The sequence below is a fragment of the Zingiber officinale genome, chromosome 8B, assembly GCF_018446385.1.
Source record: "Zingiber officinale cultivar Zhangliang chromosome 8B, Zo_v1.1, whole genome shotgun sequence".
NCBI lineage: Eukaryota > Viridiplantae > Streptophyta > Magnoliopsida > Zingiberales > Zingiberaceae > Zingiber > Zingiber officinale.
Window position 1 is genome coordinate 113,904,808 of NC_056001.1, and position 24,004 is coordinate 113,928,811.

General features: G+C 40.0%; 2 protein-coding genes across 2 annotated transcripts; both read right to left on the minus strand.

Annotated features, from left to right (window-relative positions):
- Positions 1–7,791: 7,791 nt before the first annotated feature.
- Positions 7,792–8,906, minus strand: LOC122015504 (heavy metal-associated isoprenylated plant protein 3-like). Its single transcript, XM_042572423.1, has 4 exons — positions 8,843–8,906; positions 8,446–8,761; positions 8,286–8,373; positions 7,792–8,161 (listed from the first exon to the last, which is right to left on the minus strand). Exons 2-4 carry the CDS (start codon positions 8,719–8,721, stop codon positions 7,989–7,991), a joined length of 537 nt encoding a protein of 178 aa, XP_042428357.1. The 5' UTR covers positions 8,722–8,761; positions 8,843–8,906; the 3' UTR covers positions 7,792–7,988.
- An 11,282-nt stretch (positions 8,907–20,188) lies between these two features.
- On the minus strand, positions 20,189–23,511 carry LOC122017093. Its single transcript, XM_042574593.1, has 3 exons — positions 22,775–23,511; positions 21,578–21,866; positions 20,189–20,497 (listed from the first exon to the last, which is right to left on the minus strand). The coding sequence occupies exons 1-3, from the start codon at positions 23,366–23,368 to the stop codon at positions 20,475–20,477; spliced, it is 906 nt and encodes a 301-aa protein (XP_042430527.1). The 5' UTR covers positions 23,369–23,511; the 3' UTR covers positions 20,189–20,474.
- Positions 23,512–24,004: the final 493 nt, after the last annotated feature.

Below are 24,004 nucleotides of genomic sequence, written 5' to 3' on the forward strand. Positions count from 1 at the left end.
TACTTACTTGTATTGGTATCAAATAACTAAGTATAATAGCATCCTTGAGTAGAAGGTTCTTATCTATATCAATCGATTAGTTGAATTGATAGTGAGATGATATAGAGAACACTACTCTTAATCATTCCTAGTCAAGTATTAATATTCAGGGACAATGTTAATACGATGAAACTAGCATGTAGGTCAACTCGATGATTTGATCTCACAAGTCATGGATATAGAGATATCAAGTTGACACATGGATATGCATTGGAGAATGTATACTGGATGACCCGCCATGAGAAAGTATCATGGATCGTTATATGAGTGTCATATACTTTCTCATGTGACTATTAGTATGACTATCAATCCTTGGACCTGAAGTCACCATGGTTCCCTACATAAAGAGTTGCATACTTTGGCTTCGTCAAACGTCACCCGTAAATGGGTGGACTATAAAGGCGACTACTGGGTATGTAATAAATTATGCAGAGGGATGTGAGTGATGTAGATGGGATCTATCCCTCCTATATGATGGGAGTGACATCATGATTCTTGATAGAGTGAGACCAATAAGTGTAAGGTCATGCCCAAATGGGTCAATATGAAATATTGAGCTCATTTGATTAGAGTGAGTCTACTTGGAGTTTAAGACATAGATTGATTAGAGGATGACATGGTCTATGCCTCGATTTAATCAATCTGGATGTCAAGGATAGAAGGGCATTGTCACATATTTTGACAGTCACAATTAGTAGTCACAAAGGTGATGTTGGATCTCAACATTCTTGTAACTTGGGTAGTAATGATGTGTTGCTAGATACCGCTCATTACTTATGTTTCTAAATGGGTTTAAGAGCATTGCCAACGTTACAAGAACCTATAGGGTCACACACAAAGGGCAATTGATGGAAATTAGGTCCATATGATGGACCAAGAGGATTAGGTTCATTGATGAACCAAATTGGATCAAGAGTAATCCAAATTAGACTAATTAAGTTAAACTCAATTTGATTCATGTGTTGAATAAGTCTAATTTTGACTATGATTCATTGAGTCAATTTAATTCAATGAATAGAGATTCATTCAATTAAATTTGACTTGAATCAAAGGTTAGATTTGATCAACCATGGGAGATAAAAGGTCAAGTTTGAATTGACTTGAGAGAGAAGATGAAGGGTCAAGTTTGACTTGACCAAATGCCACCTCATTGTGACTTGGCATGGGGTCGGCCAATGATGGTGTTCCACATCATCAAGGCTACATCATTGTGTGCCACCTCATGAGGAAGACCAAGAGTCATGACTCTTGGTATTACATGGAGGTATTAAAGCACCAATAATGTAGCCGGCCATATTGAATCAATGTAATTCACTTCTTCTTCTTCTTCCTCTCTAGTTTTTCTCTCCTTCTCATCCTCCATTGCCGAGACTTCTCAAGGGTGCTAGCACATTCTAAGTTGTTCTCTCCACCTTTTTTCCATGTGGATACGTGTAGAGGAGTGTTCACTTGACACTCTACGAGATCCGGCAACCTTTGGACGAGTGGGATAAGCGAAGGGCATCGCTACAAGGGTAACGCTCTTTTCATGTAGATCTAAGGTAGATCTAGTGTAGACAAACATGTACAAGATTATTTTATATATTTTCACACGGATTCATGGCTAGCTTCGGGGTTTTCGCAACGTAAAAAGTGATTTTTACGGCTCGAATCGCTAACACCGCCGTCGAACCTAGACTTAGTGGAAGTATACCAGAGCCCAAGGACGGTGGCGGGGGGTTGTGAGGAGCTTTCCATCAAAAACAAAGAGATTGAAGAAGTGCAACGAAAGGATTCGATTGAAAGGAGGAGGAAACTTACTGGAAAGATCGCTGGAGAGAGAAAAAACGAAACATCATCAGAGAACTTGAAGACAAAGGTGCGCGAAGGAAGAAGGCGACGCACACGAGGTTTATAAACCTCATGGAAGATCGACCTGGGCCGTCCGATCCAGGGTTGCAAAAAACTAGGAAAAGATCCAGCCATTGAATTCAAAAAGGTGCCTGTCACATCGTTAGCGGATATCCGCATGTCACAAGAAACGTGCGGCGACAGAGAGAAGGGCACGTGATGCTTGGCCAATAGACAATATTAATGAGGCTTAATTAAAAGGTATGACTACATGCTCGGCCATAATGATCAGGGATTTGCACGGTCTCTGAGAAATCTAGATGGCATCATGGCCCTCGGCTAAGGAGCGCAAGAAAAAGATTTTTCTCCAAGTGCTGCCACACACCGCCTGAGCGGCGCAAATAAGCGATCATTACACAGTCGAACGGCTGAAGCACAGTTTTCTTTGAAAAGATTGGGTCGAGCGGTGTTTGCATACTCGATCTGGCAAGGTGCGGCCGAATGACGAAGGCGTGGGAATCATCAGGGACTGCACTAGTCCAGTCAGTCGGACTTGCAATCTCCTTCGACTAGATTTGAGGGGGAGGCTTGTGATGCGGCGACGAAAGGAGACCTACCTAGCACGGGGTCAACTTTCATGGTGGAGGTCAAAGTCAAGATGAGCAACGCTCAAACGTCAAAGAGTCGAACGGAGGATAAATGCAACGGTCGGTCAGGACAGTCAGGGACCGATCGGCAGGAGGCATGTCCGAGCGGGTAACCCTTCCGACTCGAGAGGATATGATAAGCAGGCGCTCAAGTCATATTATCAGGACGTCGGTGGGGACCGGATGGTTTGTCCGAATGGAGGCAGGTTAGTATAGCTACCGCAGGAAATAGCAACATGAGTTTGCTAGAGCGGATGGGGTCCTGGCCGATCGGCTACCCCGCTCGGCCAACAATGGGACCATTGTAGTATCTCCCGACATCATTTTGGGAGATCGTGCCACTAACACAAGGCATGGTCGACAGGTGGATCGTACGACAGAAGCTTCTACTGTTGCATCAGGGATATATATGACCTGTTAAGGTATAATGTCAGAAGTACTTTCATGACAAGGCCTTTTCATGGGACACCTGAGGGAGCGTGCTCATACCTTGAGAAGCGTATACGTTGCCCACCAGGGCTCTATATAAAGAGGGGTCCATTACCAACGGAGGTATGCATTATTCTTGAGTTCTACTATTACTACTGTTGCTCCGCTTTTCTCCACATTATTTCGATGACTGACTTGAACGTCAGAGTGCCAACGCCGAGGACCCCTTCCCTAATCCGGCACTAATGCTATTTATTTTGCAGAACGGAGTGAAGTTCACGTCTGGTCAATGAAGCTGCCACCTCCCATTTTTCTAACTTCACGGTTTCAGACATGATTATATACGAAATTACTTCTTTCATGGAAATACTTTACCTTTTTTGATATTTTTGTTAGAACTTTCGAGCCGCAAAAACCGATTTTTGCGTTGCGGAAATCCCGAAGTTCTTAGCCATTGGATCTGTGAGAAGATAAATTTTTTTATGTACTTAGTTTTTCTACTCTAGATCTACTTTAGATCTACATGACAAGGGATATACCTTTGAAGCGAAGCCCTTCGCAAATCCCGCTCGTCTAAGGTTCTATGGATCTCGAGTGTGTTCAAGCGGACATACCTCTAGAAGTATCCACACGAACAAGAGATGGAGAGAACAAACTAAGAGTGTGCTAGCACCCTTAGAAGTCACGGTAAGGATGAGAGGGAGAGGGAAGAAGAGAGGAGGAGGAAGATCACTTGAATGAGCACACCAAAAAAATTTTTCACACACTTGTAACTCCTCTCCTCTTTAAGTGGCCAGCCACTCATGGAAGACCAAGAGTCATGGCTCTTGGTTTTCCTCATGAGGTGGCACACACTTGAGCTAGCTTTGATGATGTGGAACACCATCATTGGCCGGCCCCATGCCATGTCACAAATGAGGTGGCAAATGGTCAAGTCAAAATTGACCCTTCATCTTCCCTCTCAAGTCAAGTCAAACTTGACCTCTTATCTCCCATGGTTGAACAAATCCAACCTTTGATTCAAGTCAATTTTGATTTAATGAATCTTTATTCATTGAATTAAATTGACTCAATGAATCATAATTTAAATTAGACTCATTGGACACATGAATCAAATTGAGTCCAACTCAATTAGTTTAATTTGGATTACTCTTAATCCAATTTGGTTCATCACATGAACCTAATCCTCTAGGTTCATCAAATGAACCTAATCTCCATCTAATTGCCCTTTGTGTGTGATCCTATAGGTTCTTGTAACGTTGACAATGTTCCTAAACTCATTTAGAAACATAAGTAATGAGCGGTATCTAGCAACACAACATTACTACCCAAGTTACAAGAATGTTGAGATCCAACATCACCTTATGACTACTAATTGTGACTCTCACAATATATGACAATGTCCTTCTATCCTTGACATATAGATTGATTAATTGAGGCATAGACCGTGTCATCCTCTAATCAATCTATATCTTGAACTCCAAGTAGACTCACTATAATCAAATGAGCTCAATATCTCATATTGACTCACTTGGGCATGGCCATGCACTTAGTGGTCTCACTCTATCAAGAATCATGATGTCTCTCCCGTCATATAGGAGGGATAGATCTCATCTACATCACTCACATCCCTCTGCATAATTTGTTACATACCTAGTAATCGCCTTTATAGTCCACCTAGTTACGGGTGACGTTTGACAAAGCCAAAGTATGCAACTCCTTATGTAGGGAATTATGGTGACTTCAGGTCCAAGGACTAATAGTTATACTAATAGTCACATGAGAAAGTATATGACAATCATATAACGATCCATGATACTTTCTCATGGCGGGTCATTCAGTATACATTCTCCAATGCATACTCATGTGTCAACTTGATATCTCTATATCCATTAGATCAAGTCATCAAGTTGACCTACATACTAGTCTCAGCGCATTAACATTGTCCCTGAATGTTAATACTTGACTAGGAATGATTAAGAGTAATATTCTCTATATCGTCTCACTATCGATTCAATCAATCGATTGATATAGATAAGAACATTCTACTCAAGGACGATATTATACTTAGTTATTTGATACCAATATAAGTAAGTATAATAACCATAAAGAAATGTCTTTATAAACATATAGGAATATGATACATCAAGTCCATACAACAATTATCACATGATTGACTCTAGGGCTCTAATTAACAATTTTCGCCTTAATTCGGTATCGTGTCCTCCTGAAAAGGAATCTTCTCATGTATCTACATCTGATCTATGCATTGCTGATTGCTGTTTAGAATCATATAGATTTCAAACTAATCCTATTTTAGCTTTTTCTTTTTGGATGATTTTTTTGATGGCGACAAATAGATTTTGTTATCGGTGGATCATTTTGGAGTTTGGAAGGCGATGTGAAGTGCATTTGGAGTGTTGTTTTATTATTATTATTTATTTTTTAGAAGCACTAGAGGTGAGATTTTTTTACTTTTGTTATATTTGCTTGATGGTAGTTCAGGGAGGATTGAAAAATCTCTTGTACTAAAGTGAAAATCTATTTGTTTGATTCTCATTCAATGTTTGATCTCATAACATATAGACTTGGATTTTATTCGTGAATGTGGACTTGTTGTAGTTTTATTTTCCATATGTGCTTGTGTTATTCTACTAGGGAAAACAACATTTTAGCCATGCTGTCTTTTGGTGGAAATATTTTATATTCTAGAGGAACTGGATTTGAATCTATAAATTGTGGTTTGAGCTAGTAAGTGGTGTTAGAAAGTCTCCAGTCTCATCTAATAATATCCAAGGCACTTGGGTTTCCAATACATTATGTAGGAAGATTCAGATTTGCAGTAAAATTAATCCAGTAGATACTACAAGCTATCGAGAAATAGTTCATTCAAACTGTCTATAATTATATATTCATAATTTCATTTGTCTCTAAACCTGCATCATTTTATCTGACTTTTAACTTCATAACCGGAGGATTTTGTAGTTAAGAAATGGCTGATTGATACTAGCCTTAGCAGGATCAAGGTGTTATAGTTTGCAATCTCAACTCTGAAACACATTTATAGTGAAATATAATTCTCATAGCAGTCTGATTAGAGTGTTTGTCCGAGAGTGTTGATAAGTGAGAGAATTTCAAGGTTAATTTTATAGAAGCATATTTTATCCTTGTATCTGAGATTTCCTGATTATCGCTGTTTTTTTAAAACTTGTGTTATATATATATATATATAGTTTAGATATTAAATATTTAAAATTATAGTTAAAATAAATTTTAATCAAAATTTTAATTTTTTACTAGTTAAATTATATTTGATCAATAATTTTTTTATTTTTTATAGATTAAAGTTAAATTTAATTGGACTAAAATTTATTTTCATCCATAATTTAAATTTTTTACTAGTCAAATTATATTTGATCAATAATTTTTAATTTTTTATATTTAATCAATAATTTTAATTTTTATAGTTTAAAGTTAAATTTGATCGTTTTCAATTTTTTTTTACTCATGTTAGTTTTGACTGATAATTTTTATTTTTTAATATTAAAATTAGATTTAGTTGGTAATTTATTTTTATTTTTTTTATTAAAATTTGACTCATAATTTTTAATTTTTTACTTATAAAAAATTAATTTAATAATCAAAATTAAATTTGTTTAACAAATTAAAAATACTTATTGTTAACTTAATTGATATCTTTTTATAAAAAGACTTTTGAAAGTAAAAAAGATATTTTATATTGTACTATTATTTCTCTCTAAATTAATTTTATGTTTCTTTCTTTCTTCTACTTTATTATCAGTTTTTACAAAATTATTATTGTGTCCTTGTATTATACACACCTTTTTAATAATTTGCTGTCGATGTTTATTAGCTAAATATTTTTGATTAAATAAATTTAATTAATAATTTATTGAAGTTAAAATTTATAAAAAGATAACTTATTTCATAAAAGTCTTGCAATATAGAATCCTAGGGAAGGATCTATTATACGTCGTGCCTATATCTACTACTCGAATCTATTACATGTAGATCACATAATAATAATTTTTATCGTTGCGTTAAGACTTTACTTCGTCGAAGTTAAAATTGATTGATATTTTTAAAAAAATAGTAATTAAAATATATATGAATAGTATTATAATAATTTATTACTCATTGTCAAATTAGTTAACATAAAATATTTTTTATTTTTAAAATTTTACTAATAAAAAAAGTAAGGTTTAACCCAATATAAAATTATTAGGATGTGACCTAGTTGATCATTCTTCCTAATTGCATAAATAATTATTGACAATATATGAAATTATTCTTTTAAATTTTACTAATAAAATAAAATATCTCTAATAATATTTTCAATATTTATTTTTTAAAAGATATTAAGATCTTAATTTTTTTCTCGCCTGAGACCTCTTACCTAATGCCTCAGGAATGGTTAAGACAGGCCTGTATTTTCATCAAGGTAGATTTAATTTGAACCCAGTACCTTTAGTTTCAAAGCCTTTACCAGCTACATAAGTTGACACCTTTATAATTTCCTTCTTATTGTTTGAGCAAGCAGGTATGTTTTGGGTGTAATTTCTTGGTCAAAATTTTTAGGGCGCTCGATCATTTTAGTTGAGTTGTCTAGATGTTCTTCTGGATCAGTTCTGACAATACCCATAAACAAACCTTATCTGAAACTCGGATGCCTCCGGATGTTGTAACTGTGAGAAGAACGTAACGTTGTTTCCGAACTCAATTCGACTTGCACTAGAGGCAAAAGGTTTCTTCTTTTAGAAACAACATTATATACTGATATGGTATTGCACCCATGCACACAACTTAGTGACTGATCTGCTGCCTGTGTTGAATCCTAGCGTTATATTCGATGGATTTATTTAACTCACGAAAATTTGCAATTCTATTGTAATCTGAATTATAAAAAACTAACAACAGCAAACGTAATCATAGAAATACGGCAACGCTGCCGCGCGTGGGGGTAAGTGTACCCATTATTATAGTAACCCGTCCAACCAGCCTCTGCCACCGTCATGTTCACCTTCATGATCTTCTCCTCTGCTGGTCGATATCCTTTTTCTTCTCCTTCTTAGGCTCCACCACCTCAGCTTTCCAATTCAGCTTCGCCTCAAAGATCGCCGGCAATGCTTTCCCGTTCATTGTTCCTTGGACGGTGACCAGATTCCTCTCTGGGTCCACCACCACCTTCTTCACTCCTGGTTCATATATTAATTGAATGAATTAAAATACCAAATTAATATTATGATTATGATTATTTACAATATTGAATTAAAACTCATCCATTGTAATTATTTAAATAAATACTGAAATTTATTAAACCTTTAATCTCTTCCATAGTTTTGTGGATTTTGTCCATGTGTCCCTTGCAAGGGCAACGTAACTCTACTTTTAGCACCACCGTTGTCGCCTTCACCAAAGTAAATTAATCAACAAAATTGTAAGATTTATTATTAATGATTTAAAATTAAAAATCACAAACCTTAATTTTCTTGTTATCGGATTCGGGTTTACTCTTAGCGGGGGTGAGGACCTCCAACTTTTTCTCCGCTCGATCCCGAGCCTCCACCTGCTTCTCCGTCTTGACCAACACCCGATCACGGACCTCCACCTTCCTCACCGTCTTGACCACCACCCCTTCCCGGATCTTCACCTTCGTCTCCGTCTTGACCGCCACCCGATCCCGGATCTCCACCTTCCTCTCCGTCTTGGCCGCCACCGTCATCCGCTCGCTCTTCCCCTGCAGAACCACCACCATCACGTCGTCCCCGCCGCGCGCAGCTGCTGTTGCTCTTCCCCTGCAGAAGCAAATAGAACGGCGATTGTTAGCTCAATAGAAACCTAATTAAGCTAACGTCTTAATTAATTAGACTAATGACCTTGCTCGTCCCAGTTTTAAGCCTTAATCTTCGTGAGCGAGAGGAAGGTTTAAATAGAAGGTCGGATGAGAACGTGATGGCCCAGTGTTTGAATTCCTTGGGAGACCTGATCTGGATAGGAACCGTGCGATGGAGATCGGATGGCAGATGGAGTCAACCGAGTCGTCGCCGCGACAATGTCATTGTCGACGCGGAGGACAGCACACTTGACTTGACTTGAGTTGACTTGACTTCAATGGATTTACGATTGGTCCGCAAAATTACATCGTAAAGAAAAAAAGGTGAAGGCTAGGGTTCTATTGCGAATTGACGGTATGAGTGGCGAAGAGAACAGCAATGCCTCCTGTGACGGGGGAGCAAGGCGTGACTCTTCCTACTGAACGAACGAGACGACTCTGACGGAATTCTAAAAGTGAGAGAGGTTCGCCGGAATCCTTGTCACTTTGTGGCATTTCCTCGCACAGTTGCCGAGCATCCGCCAGTTCAAACAACAGAGAAGAGAATACTCACTTGGAAGAGTAGAGCACTCAATGGAGCCAATGGGCCATGTTTCAAGGCCCAATTCTAGGAAAGGCGCCTTGAAATTTGATCTAATAGGCCGGTCCAAGCAACACGGTTCACTATAGCATCGTTCTGGTTCGCTTGATCATCTCCTTCTCTATTTGTTGATCTAGTAGACTGGTCCATTGAAAATAGGGATGATAATTTTTTTCAAATTTAGTAGAGAATATGATATCCGACTTAAATAGAAAAAGGTACGAAGGGAATTTTTAGATCCAATTAGTAATCGGATATTTAAGTGAGTATTTTCAATTCAAATACGAAGGAGATATGATAAAATCTTATTATATATATAAATGAGCGACGCTCACAGAACATGCTTGTTTTTTTTTAATTAAAATTTACGCTTGTGTCAATAACCTTTTGACTTTAAAGTTTAGGAAATATATATATATATATATATATATATACGAAAAGTTTTTTTTTTTTTTTTTTTTTTTTTTTTTTTTTTTGCCCTCCATTCTATTTTTTTATGATTGATATATGGCGCTTTTAAAGTCAATAACTTGACTTGATGTTTTTATCCACGTTTCATAAATATTAGGATTATATCCAACAAATACAACATACGTTTTCCCCTATATTAAAAGAATATTCAGAATTTTGTATAAATAAAATATTAGAATTTAAAATGAAATGATTTATCATTCGTTGATAAACGGAAACGTTGTTTTACAAGTTTCCTGCATAACCAATATGAAAAACATAATTGATAGTATACATAATTGACAATAGATGACGGTATAACTAGGGGTGTAATCGAGCCGAGCCGAGCCTGTTAGGACCAAAAGTAGCTAGAGGGGGGGGTGAATAGCTCGTCGCGTGCTCGTCGCTTGGCGTTGCTTGTTTCTTCAAGGATATGCAGCGGAAAATACAGAAACAAATCACACAACGCTAACAAGGTTGGTTTACTTGGTATCCACCTCACAAGAGGTGACTAGTCCAAGGATCCACACCACGCACGCACCCTCCACTATGAAACACTCCTTTTCGGTAACTACCGAGGGCGGAGAAGCCCTACAAGACTCTCAGTACAAGAAGAAGAAAGGGAAATACAAGTTAAGCAAAAGCTTACAAGATGTGCAGTAAAAACCCTAACCCTAACTTCTTCCTCTTGCAATAGATCCGCCTCTTGACTTGGAAAGCCTCCAAGAACCTTCAAGAACTAGCGATCACGTGCTTGTAGAGAGCTGTGGAGGAGCTGGAATGAATCTGAGAAGAGCTCGTAAAGCGATGCCGAAGACCACGCTCGCCTGCGGCTTTAAACCCGACGCAACGGTCGGATCCCGATCGATTCGAATGTTCCGAATCGATCGGGGAGGCTTTGGATCGATCCACGGATCGATCCAGAGCGCCTCTGTGCTCAGGAAACGCGCCTGGATCGATCCACGGATCGATCCAGCGCTTATCGCGCGAAGCAGCATCGTCCCGATCGATCGGCTGATCGATCGGGACCTCTGGATCGATCCACGGATCGATCCGAGCTTCTGACTCGGAAGAATGCGGATCGATCCACTGATCGATCCACGGCCTGGATCGATCCACGGATCGATCCAGCACTTGGTTTTTGCCCAAAACCAAGTCCCAAACCTCCCTAACCAACATCCGGTCAACCTTGACCTGTTGGTACATCATGCCTCGCATCTGGTCACTCCCTTGACCTGCTAGGACTCCCCACCAAGTGTCCGGTCAATCCCTTTGACCCACTTGGACTTTTACTCGTCGTGCCAAGTATCCGGTCACTCCATTGACCTACTTGGACTTCCACCAGATGTCTGGTCAACCTTGACCCATCTGGACTTCCTTCCTTGCCAAGTATCCAGTCAATCCTTTGACCTACTTGGACTTCCCAACACCAGATGTCCGATCATCCTTGATCCATCTGGATTTCCTTCCTTGCCAAGTATCCAGTCAATCCTTTGACCTACTTGGACTTCCCAACACCAGATGTCCGATCATCCTTGATCCATCTGGATTTCCTTCCTTGCCTGGCTTCACTCACCAGGACTTTCACCTAGCTTCACTCACTAGGGTTTTCCATCTGCCTAGCTTCACTCACTAGGACTTTCACCTGGCTTCACTCACCAGGACTTTCACCTGGCTTCACTCACCAGGACTTTCACCTAGCTTCACTCACTAGGATTTCCTTCTGCCTAGCTTCACTCACTAGGACTTTCACCTGGCTTCACTCACCAGGACTTTCACCTAGCTTCACTCACTAGGATTTCCTTCTGCCTAGCTTCACTCACTAGGACTTCCTTCTGCCTAACTTGCCAGTTAGGACTTCCCAGTCAAGTATCCGGTCAACCTTGACCTACTTGACTCTTCTTCGATCAATATCTTATTGTCAAACATCTAAACCCAAACCAAGACTCAGCTTGGTTAACCAGGTCAACCTTGACCTGAGGGATTTTGCACCAACAGAGCCGAGCCAAGCCGAACTCTTGAATGTTTGAGCTTGGCTCGTTTATAATCGAGTCGAGCTCGAGCTTTATTTAACGAATATATTCATGGATCACGAGCTTATTCGAACTTTTATCGAACCTAAACGAACTTAATAAATATAAATTATAAATTTAAATATTCATTAAAAACTAAATTATATATTTAGAGAAAATTATAATATTATTATTAAAATTTATAATTTTATTCTAATAAATAAATTTAATATATTTGTCTATATTTTTCATAAGTAGAGTGTAAAATATATAAATTAAATATTAAAACTATTAATTTTTTTATTTAAAAGTTGTTTAATGAGCTTAACGAACATGTTCACGAGCTAACGAGTCGAATATTGTGAAGCTTGAGCTTGGTTTGTTTATCTTAACGAGTCTCATTACACGAGCTCAAACGAGCTTTTATCGAATCGAGTTTCGAATAGTTCGTGAGCGGTTTGGTTCATTTACACCCCTAGGTATAACACAGAAGCAAAACAAAGATTCAAATCATGTTTTAAAGCTAATATAGGCAAGGAGTTGAGATAATCTTTGAACTCTTCGAACGTCCAATCGCACTTCGCATCCCATTGGAATTTTGTCGCCCGACGCAGCACCTTGAAGAACGATAGGCTCCGGTCGGATGATTTGGATATGAATCTGGACAGAGCGGTAACATGCCTAGTTAGCCGCTGGGCTTCCTTCAAGTTGCGTGATGGTGGCATATCATGCAGAGCCTTCGGATTCGTCTCAATCCCCTATTCGGTGACGATGTATCCCAGGAATCGGTTGCTCTTGGCGCCAAACAAGCATTTGTTCGAGTTCGGCTTTATTCCATAAGCCCTTAGAGTTTGGCAGGTCTCCTTGATGTCTGTGCAAAGATCAATAACTTTTGTAGATTTTATTAATATGTCATCGACATATACCTCTATGTTGCGGTTGATCTGCCGCCGGAACACCTTGTTCATGAGCCTCTGTAGGTGGCACCGGTGTTCTTTAGTCCGAACGACATGACGTTATAACTGAATGTTCCGTCGGCCATGATAAAACTGACCTTTTCTTGATCTTCTCGAGCGACCGACATTTGGTGATAACCTTGATATGCGTCGAGCATGCAGATCAGCTCGCAGTCTACCGTAGAGTCTATCATCTGGTGTATCTGGGGCAACGGATAGAAATCCATCGGGCATCCTTTATTCAAGTCGCGGAAGTCTATGCAGACCCTCCATTTGTTGTCCGGCTTGGGGACCAGTACGATGTTAGCAAGTCAGCTCGGAAAATTATACTTCCCGTATATAGCCGGCCGCCAACAATTTCTCTATCTCCGCTCGGATGATCAAGTTCTGTTCCATGCTAAAGTCCCTTTTCTTTTGTTTTACTGGCCAAGTGTCTGGTCGAAAGTGTAGCTCGTGCTGAGCCACACTTGGCGAAATATCGAAAATCTCATATGTCGCCCAAGCGAACACATCATGATTTTGTATGAGGTAGGCTACCAGCTCTACCTTTTTCTCGCCCTCTAGATCAGCAGCGATGAAGGTAGTTGCTTTCAGGCAGTTAGGGTGGATCTGAACATCTTCTTTTTCTTCATAAACCAGCGTGGGGTTTTTTTTCAATGATGGAGTTTACCTCCAAACGCTTTCGAGCGGCTCTTTATTCAGACTTGACCATCTCGACGTAGCATCACCGAGAGGCTAACTCGTCTCCTTTGACTTCTCCTACTTTATCGTCCACCAGGAATTTGATCTTCTGGCAGTAGGTGGACACCACCGCTCGGAACTCAATAAGTGTCGGTCAACCCAAAATGACATTGTAGGCCGATAACGTATTTACCACTATGAAATTTTTGGACCTTGTCTGCTTCAGGAGTTCTTTTCCGAGTGAGATGGCCAACTTGATATGACTGATCGACAACACTTCGTTGCCCGTGAAGCCATAGAGCGGAGTCGTCATTGGCAGCAGTTCACTCCGGTCAATTTACAATTGATCGAATGTCTTCCTATATATGATATTTACCGAGCTCCCTGTATCAATAAAAGTTCGATGGACTATATAATTGACAATTACCGCTCGGATGATTAATGCATCGTCGTGAGGAACCTCCACTCCCTCCAAATCCTTAGGGCTAAAGCTAATATCGAGTCCCTCAGCTTTCTCCTTGCTGCATTCAACAGCGTGGATCTCGAGTCATCGCGCATGCAACTTCCTTTCTCGTTTAGAATCTCCGTCGGTCGGCCCGTCGTCGATCATTCCTATCTCCCCCCGAGCGGCATTACTCTGGTTCTCATCTTCCCTTGTGGACGGTATGGTCCATTCAGAAGAGGCTCAGCAGGGATTCGGTCCCTCTATAGTTGGTGGTGATGTGGCTCGCTCGTCCTCTCCTCCTTCCTTCGTTCTGCATATCGACTTCGGTGACACTAATCTAGAAGTGGCGATCGACGGCGATATCCGCACGGAATCGACCTACTAGCTGCCAGGTCATAGCAGTCCCTAGTGTTGTGCTCGTCGACTAGTGAAAGATGCAAAACATCGATGCCCACCTCTTGCCTCTTGCACGAGCGGCCGCCACCTGCTGTACGGCATGTGGCCTAGTCTCCTGGTATGGAGGGGCTCCCAATTGAGGACCTTTGGGTGGTTGATGATTGCTCGGTTGACGTTGCTCAGATGCTCCTACAGGCTCGATGGTCGTCTCCTTCTTCCTTACCGTCTGGGTTTCTTCCACATTAATGTATTCATTGGACTTCTTTTGGAGATGACCAAAGTCCTTCGGTGGCCGTCGAATGAGTGATCGGAAGAACTCTCCCTCGGTGAGCCCTTGGGTGAAGGCGTTCACCGACACATCTGAGGAGACTGCTGGAATGTCCATCGCCACCTTATTGAAGCGCTGGATATAGGCCCTCAGGGGCTCTCGGGGCCCTTGCTTCAGCGAGAACAAATTCACGCTCATCTTATGGTGGTGGTGACTACTAGCAATGTGATATAGGAATGTTGCTCGAAAGTCCTTGAAGCTATCGATCGAACTGTTCGGTAACCGTTTGAACCATCGTTGCGCCGATCTAGATAGAGTGGTAAGGAAGACTTAGCATTTCACCTCCTCCATGTACTGGTGAAGGGTGGTCGTGTTGTCAAACTTAGCCAAATGGTCGTCGGGATTGGTTGCTCCATTGTACTCCCCGATTGTCAGTGGGGTGTAATACTTTGGCAAAGGGTCATTTAGGATCCCCTCCGAAAATTGTTGATTGACCCGCTCAACCAAGTTGTCTTCCCTAGGCGCTTTTCCCTTTCGTGCGTCCCGTACGGATGCCTCATCCGAGGAAGATCCCCGGTCTCTATCTGCTCAGCCCCTTTCTTCTGGGGGGGAGCCCATGATAGCACTCGGTTGAAGGAGATTGGCGTATTACGGGCCTCCCCCATAGGAGCTGATCGGTCTCCTATTTAGGTCCCGAGCGGAAAGTTGATCCACTCGATCTCCTCTTTCAGCCTGTCGACCTGCTGCAAAGGCAACAGACTCATGCGTTGGCTGATTGACCAACACTTGTTGCTATTGCTCCAATATCTTCATCACTCGAGCTTGTATTAGTGCATCGAGATCCTCTTGCATCAGCGTCACTGTTGTGAGTCGTCGAACATCTTTCATCTTCTTATTCGGATGCAAGCTACGTTCCTACAGACGATACCAAAATGATCCTGTCTGAAAGAGGGAAGCTGGAAAGCTGGGGATGGTGACTACTGACGGGATGAAGGTCTCAATCCTGTAAAATAAAACCAAACCAGGGAAGGGATCCCTGACGTTGACCCTACGACGCTCAAGTTAGAATCAGGAAGAGAGAATGAGTAATCAAGAAATAGATAAATCTTGTCTTTCCTCATACCTGGCGTACCCTTTTATACCTTTCTTTATGAGTGCTCATCTGCCCTTATTTAATTATATTAATTGTCAGAGGAAGACTTCTTTTTCTTGACTTTCGTGCATTAATGATAGATGGAGTATTCTTATTTGCCTTGGCTTCTTCATATTTAATGATAGACAAAGTGTTCTCTTTAATTTTCTCGTCCTCTCTTGTGTAATGTCATTCCTTGTGTCGGACGTGCGATCCGAGCGACTCGTTTTCCTGCCGACCGAAATGACCAGCTACGGGTTTGTCCATTCGCCCGACCGACCCATAATGCCCATTCATCTGACCGGCAAAGTGATCCGTTCAGCCACTCCTTTGCCGACCGAGATTACCAGACAGTCACTCGTCCGACCGACCTTTGATGTCCATTCGTTTGACCGGCTGGGTGATCTGCTCGGCCACTCCTTTGTCGACGGGGATAACTAGACAACCACCTTTGGTCGAGGCTCTTTCCGTAAGCTCCAACGTTGACCGCCTTGACATTGATCGACACTGTGTAAACTGACCCGTGACAGGTAGACTCTCCCTTATCGCCGCATCAACCACCATGGTAGATACAACAAGAATAAGGAATACTGAAAAATAGACAGATTTGCACAACTCGATTGGCAAGTTTGGAAAATCATCAGGGTAGTCGCTAAATGTCTCTCACCCAAGTGCCCATAGATGGCGCTAATTTAATCCAGTTTAAAAATCACCATGCTGATGTGGTAGTAAAAATTTATCTCGGCATAAAGAATGATGACATCGAAGCCTTCTCCTAAATTTCTTCCCATAGCGCCATGATTTTCTGCAAAAGTAATAAGCATCAAAGGGTTCATCGATAGTTGTCCTGGCAATATTACTTTGATACCTAAATTATCATGGAGGTTTAGTGATAACAGAAAGAAGATAGAAAATGAGAAGTATTGTTAGAGAATCTCTTTTACTTTCTCTTCCCCCTAAGTAAAAAAGAAAGCCCTAGAGACTGGTCTCATTAGAGGATCATTAAGAGGTCATGAAGGAGTCATTAAGAGATCATTAAGGGGTATTGTTGTAACCGTCTTACCCTTTAATTTTAGTAACCGCTGTATGTCAGAAGCTCGGGAGATATGCAAGTCGGCAATTTGACAGGCCGACAAGTTGGATCGGCTCGGAAGATCGGACGAGCTCGGAATATCTACCCCATTTCTTTAGTAAATATACCACCTCTAATATGAATTACTACTCATACAAGATGGAAGGATCGAAGTCGAAGATATTTTGTAGATGATTGAAGAGTTAATGTTGAAATTTAACATGAGATCATGAGTCATATGGTAAAAGATGATTCGTTTGTCCTACCATCTTCATCAATTTATCTTTAGATCAATATAGAGGAGATAAATCACGAATAACTATTAACCATTAGTGCAGGTAGTTAAGGCATGAGGAAAAACATACTCAAACACGTCGAGTTTCGACTCCAAAATCTTATATGATAACATCCCATATTTTAACTATCACGCTATCCCAAAGGACTATGAGATCACGAGCTATGGTAGCAAAAGGCCAATACGCTCATCTTCATCGCTCCCGCCAATCCGTCCCAGGGCCAACACGGAGGAGATAAATCACGGGTGGCTACTAGTTTTTGGAATAATGATTAGCACATAAAGAAGATATTTATCTTAATTTTATCGAGATTTGAATCCCAAATTTTATGATGATAACATTTCATAAGTTAACTACTAGACCAGATCACGAGCCATGATAGATATATAGGATGGAGGATTCGTATCTTCCACCTTCCGAATAGAGGATTATCTAATTGTTTTTTTTGGCTGTTAACAAAAAAGCACCGCTAAACCAGATCGAGAACCTCACAAGTACACTGTTAAAGAAATAATACCCACTAGAAGAAAAGATCATAAGCAGAGAGTACTAGTACTTGCAACAACATGGAAGATTTTGATACTTAAGTATTTGAGATATAGAAAGACGATGAGATGTCTCTCAGGCTCATCATCATTCATCAAAGTCCCTTTAATTTATGCGCATAGACTAATGATCAATACAGAATTGCTAAGCATTTTGAAATTCAAGTCCATTGTGCAGTAAAAGGTTCATATTATATATAAAAAAGAAACTAAGAAAGTGATGGTGTATTAAATTGGAAATAAATAGGACTACCTTTCCCTTCAAAATATCCTCTATTCTCTTTGGTTTTATAGGAGGGTGCAAGATATGAATGAATCCTCCATCCTATCCATCATGTCTCATTGTCTCATGTCAGATTTCATCATGAACTGTTCAATCATAAACAAAATATCCTCCACTTCCATCCTTCCATCGTGTCTCAAGGTGGTTATGCATCTGATTTTCCCTCGAAGAAATGTCCATTTGTCACATTGCATCGACCTCCCAGGGAAAGTTTAACCTTTCGCAATAACCAACACGCTTAGGTGTGGAGCTAGAGACTTCGCTCTAATTGAAGCATAGACTCAAGCATCACCTCCACCCACCACAACCAACGATTGCGACTCTGACGGAATTCCAAAAGTGCAAGAGGTTCGCCGGATTCGAGATCATCCTTGTGCCATTTCCTCGCACAAGGCCCGAGCAGCCGCCAGTTGCTCACTGCGAATACTATCGCACTCGATGGAGCCCATGGTCATGTTTCAAGGCCAATTCCCAGAAAGGCCGTAAAAATTGATCTTTGGGCCGGCCGAAGGAACTAACTGTAACATCGGACCCGTCCTCCTGAAGCCTATGGGTCATATTTCAAGGCCCAATTCCCAGAAAGGCCTTGGAATATGATCTGGTACGCCGGTCCAAGGGACGCGGATGTTTAGAGCAATAGGCCCGGTTCACTTGGCCATTCTCTTCCAATTATCAGCTCGATTTGCCTGCCCTTGCACAACTTTAAAAACAAAAAAAAAAAAAAAAAAAAACTGTTACATCAAAACATTATGTATTGATCGTTTGTGCTACGACCGTACACTAAAAAGATTGATGGGTTTCTTGGTGACAACAGAGAGAAAAAATATTAAGGAAAGATAAACTATAAAGTTGATGAATAGTGTAGTGCATCTATATTAGAGTTTTTTTAATCTAAAATTTAAAATTTATGATAAATAATTCATGAATAATTTGATATATTAATTTATATAAAATATAATTATAAAAATAATATATTTGAAAAAATATTTATGAATAATTGTATAGATTTGTTATCTTCTTTCTCATCTAATATTTATAATATATTGTTCCGCACTTACATACGATAGAAAACTTTCATATTATAAAAGTATACATTTTATAAATAAATAAAAATTTAACATAAATAATAATAATAATAATAACAACAACAGTATATAGTTGAGCTCCATTAAAAACTTATTAGGTTCGGCTCAATTCGAATGATTTATCGAACACATCAACATTTGCATGACAATAGAAAGAGAATTTTGGTTATCTGATTCCCTTTGTTTTTTTCGAAAGAGAGTTTTGTTGTTGCTGCACGTGCGTCAACCATGCACAACTTATCCTATGTTACGCAATTTCAGTAGATAAACTAAGATTATAATTTTAGCTACGATGGACTATAAAAAAATTTCTCCTTAATAAAAAATGGATAATGTTGATCATTTAGATGAGTTTTCATAAATATTTTTTAATTTATCCTAATGATTAATAAAATTTTTTTATGAAATTAAATTGATCATCTTTAGAATCAGTTAGTTCGAAGATCTAAATATCTGAATTACTACAAAGAGACAAATTGAATCATATTAGCTCGTAGCTCCAATATCGTCAACCTTTGAACTTGGATTGATTAACTTAATTTGATCATCACATACAATTTAAGTTGTCCAACCCCTTAGGATAAATTTTTAGTAGATACAAAATGTCTCATTAATCTCTCTTATGTAAAGGACCGATGTGTTAGGATAAAATATCCACTATACTAAATAAAATATCCTCATAATTTACCTACTTGTATCCAATGAAGAGCCGATGATATTGAGCGATCGAAACGAGGATCAATTCTCTGAATCCAAGTTGTTCTATTCAATACATCGTATCTAGCTAACTTATTATGGAGCTTCCATGCTCCTCGACTTTAATCCTCTTAGTTTGATTCCATACTCATCAACACAATCTAGGAAACTCATCCACTCGACTCGGTAGCTCAAATGACTTGAACAATTCAACAGAATGTTTCCTCACTCGACCGTGCATGACCATCATGACCAATTTATTTGGTCGGCCATGTTAAAATTCACCATTTCGCTCAGTCTACCCAATCAACTCAACTCGATCAATCCATTTAGCCCATCCAACTCACTCATTTCATTCAACCAATCTAACCCACTTGCCATCTATTCATCGGTGAAGGTTAGACGTAAAAATTCTCAAAAAAACAAAACAAAACATTTTTTAACGGAGAGAGAGGTTCAAGTTAGAAGATAAGCTTCTCTTTTGGCATATTAAACAATTCTAAAGAATAAATTCTGATTACATAGTGTCTCAGACACAGCATTTTAGTTTTCTTTCTCAACAAATACAAGTAAAGTTCTTAAATATTCAATGCATACCTCTTTTGCTCTTTATCACATCAGTCTCATTTCCCAATTAAATTGAAATTTTCAGCCCCTATCAAACTTTCTCAAGTTCTCAATCTGGCAAAAAATTATGCCACTATATGCTTTGGAGTTGAATGATCGTGATATGATTTGCAGAAGTTGGCTCACCATCAGCACTGATAAAATTTGTCCTTTAAATGTTGAAGTTCTTCGCAACTGGAAAATTTTGCGACAACAATATCAACAACAAAGCACATTTTAAAGATGGTTTGAAGAATTTCAATGGCAAGACAAGATACAGCAGATTAGTGATAGTTGGGAAGGTTAATACAAGGTTTTACAAGATTATTATGGTTAAACAGGAGCATGTTGATTACGGTTAAGTAAAGAGGATATGAGTATCATTTTGTTTCACAACTAGAAGAGCTGTTCTCTTTAAGTTTGTTATTTCATGCTGACTCATCCTGGGATGATCGGCTCAGCCCTATGAAAATTTTCCATTAGCCACCAGGACAAATCGAGAAGCGCTCGCGGTGAGGAAGCATCAGCTCAATGTTTTTAGGTTAACTGTTTATTTACAGAAATTCATCCATTAATTTGCCGAATGAGTAACTGAGAAGACACTATGCCGCTGCACCATTGCCTCGGGGGCAGCACCAAATCATTAATTACTCATAAAGAGGATGAATTACTACTTATCGCTAGTACGCTAGTATATCTGTATTAATCATTTCATGAATCTTTTGCTGATGAATAAAACTAGAAACCAAAGAGAGTGGGATTGTAATCAATCCATATTTAGATATTGAGAAGTTTACAGCAGGGAGTTCAGCAAGAATATTAGTGTGGGAATGAAGTTTCAGCTTATTATATCAAATGATGCACAAGTGGTCTTTTTGCTTATTGTTTTTCCATTCGCTGATAGTTTATTTGTACTATTATGAAGTCTAGATTGGTCACTCAATACATGATTGCAATAATATCCATGGACTGGAAAAAAAAAGGGTGAGATGATCCTTCAGTAACAAGCAATGATCAATGACCAAAGATAAATGAAGTTACATATAAACATCCAAAGAAAAAAAAAAAGTAAACAACAATGGATGATAATGTTATAACAAAGGTTTGTTTCCTTGAAAATTCATCGAAATAGTATGAAAAGGAATTTAAATTGAATAGTAGACCAACAGCACAGCGGAAAATAGGCATGTCTAATGTGTTAGCTAGTGGTTAAAAATGTAGGCAGAGTGAAAACTAGAAGGAAAGAAACATAACTTGAGATTCAACCAAACTCACCTTTTGAATTGGCATCGACGACCACAAGTCGTATTTTCACATTATTGGGTGGCAAGTGCAGAAAAAGAGGTATGAGGTGCTGGTTCAGCGGGTTCCGGGTGCACACAATAATATCATCAATCTTCGTTTCCTCCTTCAACCTCTCCGTCAATTCGAGTACGCTCGTCCCTTTGAAAGTCAAATGAGGCCACTCCACACTGTCATCCACATTTCCAGCATCATCTGCAATGGCATAGAACACACTCCTACCTTCAACTTTGTGCACTGGAGCAGAAAAAGAATCCAATGACTGCAAGAACAACAAGAATCTGACTTTTAATACATTTGCAGTTAGAAAAGGATGGCTTTCCAAGTAACTACATGTAATATGAGATTTGGAAACTAAAAAAGGACTAGAAACACTCTCTGAAAATTAACAAAAGGGAAACAACAATCATCAAAGAGAATCAAAACATAAAAAAGCAATTTTTTTATTATGATAGAAATTTTAAATCACATCGTGGTCAAATATGCAAAATATAGTCCCTGATATTGGTAAAATTAGTCGTTAATAGCATTGGTGATCGAATGTGCCAAACATGTATGCTGAAAAAGATAACAGTGTAAATAGCGTTTGATCCATGTGCAGCAGTTTTAGCCTAAGGAGGTTTGGCTCGCGTCTCTTCAAGCTAGAGAAACCGTAATGAGGAACAACTTATTCACATTCAGAGATTTTTGTCATGTGGCATCCTCCAATTGGCAGAACTCATTAAGGGAGACCAAGTATACAAAGGAGTCGAGAGATTGACTAGCTACAATAACAATCAAGAGCTATGATCCCACAGACAGTAAAAGCCCCATCTTGGACAATCTTGATCACGCCGAAGCTTAACGACATGCTGAAGCCCCATCTAAGCCCAATTATCATATCCTACCTATTCCATTTCAGATGAGTTGTGTTTACTTGACTTGTTCATCCAAGCTTCATTCGAATTGCTATCAGTTCGGGAGAATTAGATTCCAGCTCTACTCACCTCTGACAGAACTCGAAGCCAATGCCTTCGAACCAAAATCTATTCTAGGTCTGAGAGTCTAGCAGATTACTTATCCGTTGTGTTTTTGCCCATACCATTCCTTGAACTTGGAGAACAAGTAAAAAAAATGAAGAATTTTCATCGATTCAACTAGTCAAAAGAGGGTTAAAGCAAGAGAAAAGACCTCCAATCTGGACAACTTCTCCGACGAGGGCGGCATAGCTATCGGATCAGGGGTGGAAGGCGGATTGGGTTGGACCTCCAATTTGGGCAATTTCTCCGAAGAGGACGCCGCAGCCTTGTAACCAGGAGCGGAAGGCGGAGTGTGCAGGACCTCGACGACGTCCACATCCCAGAAGACCCACTCCTGGGTCACAGTCCGGTGAGGGACGTCGTGGGTGACGGAGTTGCGCCATGGGGGAAGACCGCCGTTGCCACGAAGGTAGTTACCGTATCGGGTCATGAGCTTGACCCTTGCGCCGTCCCGGACAGGCTCCCACTCGAGGGAGGAATCGAGGCGGGCGGGGAGGGTCTGCGTGACCTTCTTCCCGGTGACGCCGAGGAGGAAGGGCTCGTTGGAGGCGGTGAGGTAGCGGCCGTAGCAGCTGCGGAAGCGGAGGACGTGAGGGGCAGTGTCGACGCGCTCCACGGTCCACCTGGCGTTTCGGGAGGATCCGTCGCGGTCCTGGGCGACGCGCTCCTCGTCGTCTTCTGCTGCCAGGTACTTGTCGTGGTGGCTCCGCAGCCGCACTGCCTTCGCCCGGGCGAAGAACTCCATCGCCGATCGAAGCCCTAGAAGTGGAGGCCGATTAGTTCTTCGATTTGGGATCGAAAGGGTGGATCTAGAGATCCAGAGGTGGCGGTGGAGAAGAGGAACGACGACGAGGGCGACAACGAAAGAGAAGAAGCGCGTTATCAACGATGATTAGCTGCCTGCTAAAAACACGCTACGGTTAAATGTCCAATGGAATATTAATGAAATTACAAGATAATAAAAAACGGATTTAGTCAGTACCTTTAATAACTATCTAAACAAATTTGTCAACTAATTTATTTTACTAACTTTTATGCTAAATTCTTATTGGCGGTATCGTTTGAATCCTGTTTGACGGTGCACATTACATTTCTCGTTCGAATGTAACGGCAACGAAGGAAATGACCGTTGAAAATGGGCCGCTTCGCCGACCCAGAACACGGGATCAGCTCCAACTATTTGAAGTAGGAAGAGAGAGATGAACGGTCGAAATAAGTTGATGACGGTGCTTTACGATTCGAGCATTGGTGGAACAGTATCCTGATCTTATCCATTTCATCTGACTTTGTCTTGTTATGTAATAAAGGGCATAGGTTTTTTTAAAAAAAAATTCCTCTCTTTTTGTTTTCTTCTAAATGATAAGTAAAGAATTTTTTTAAT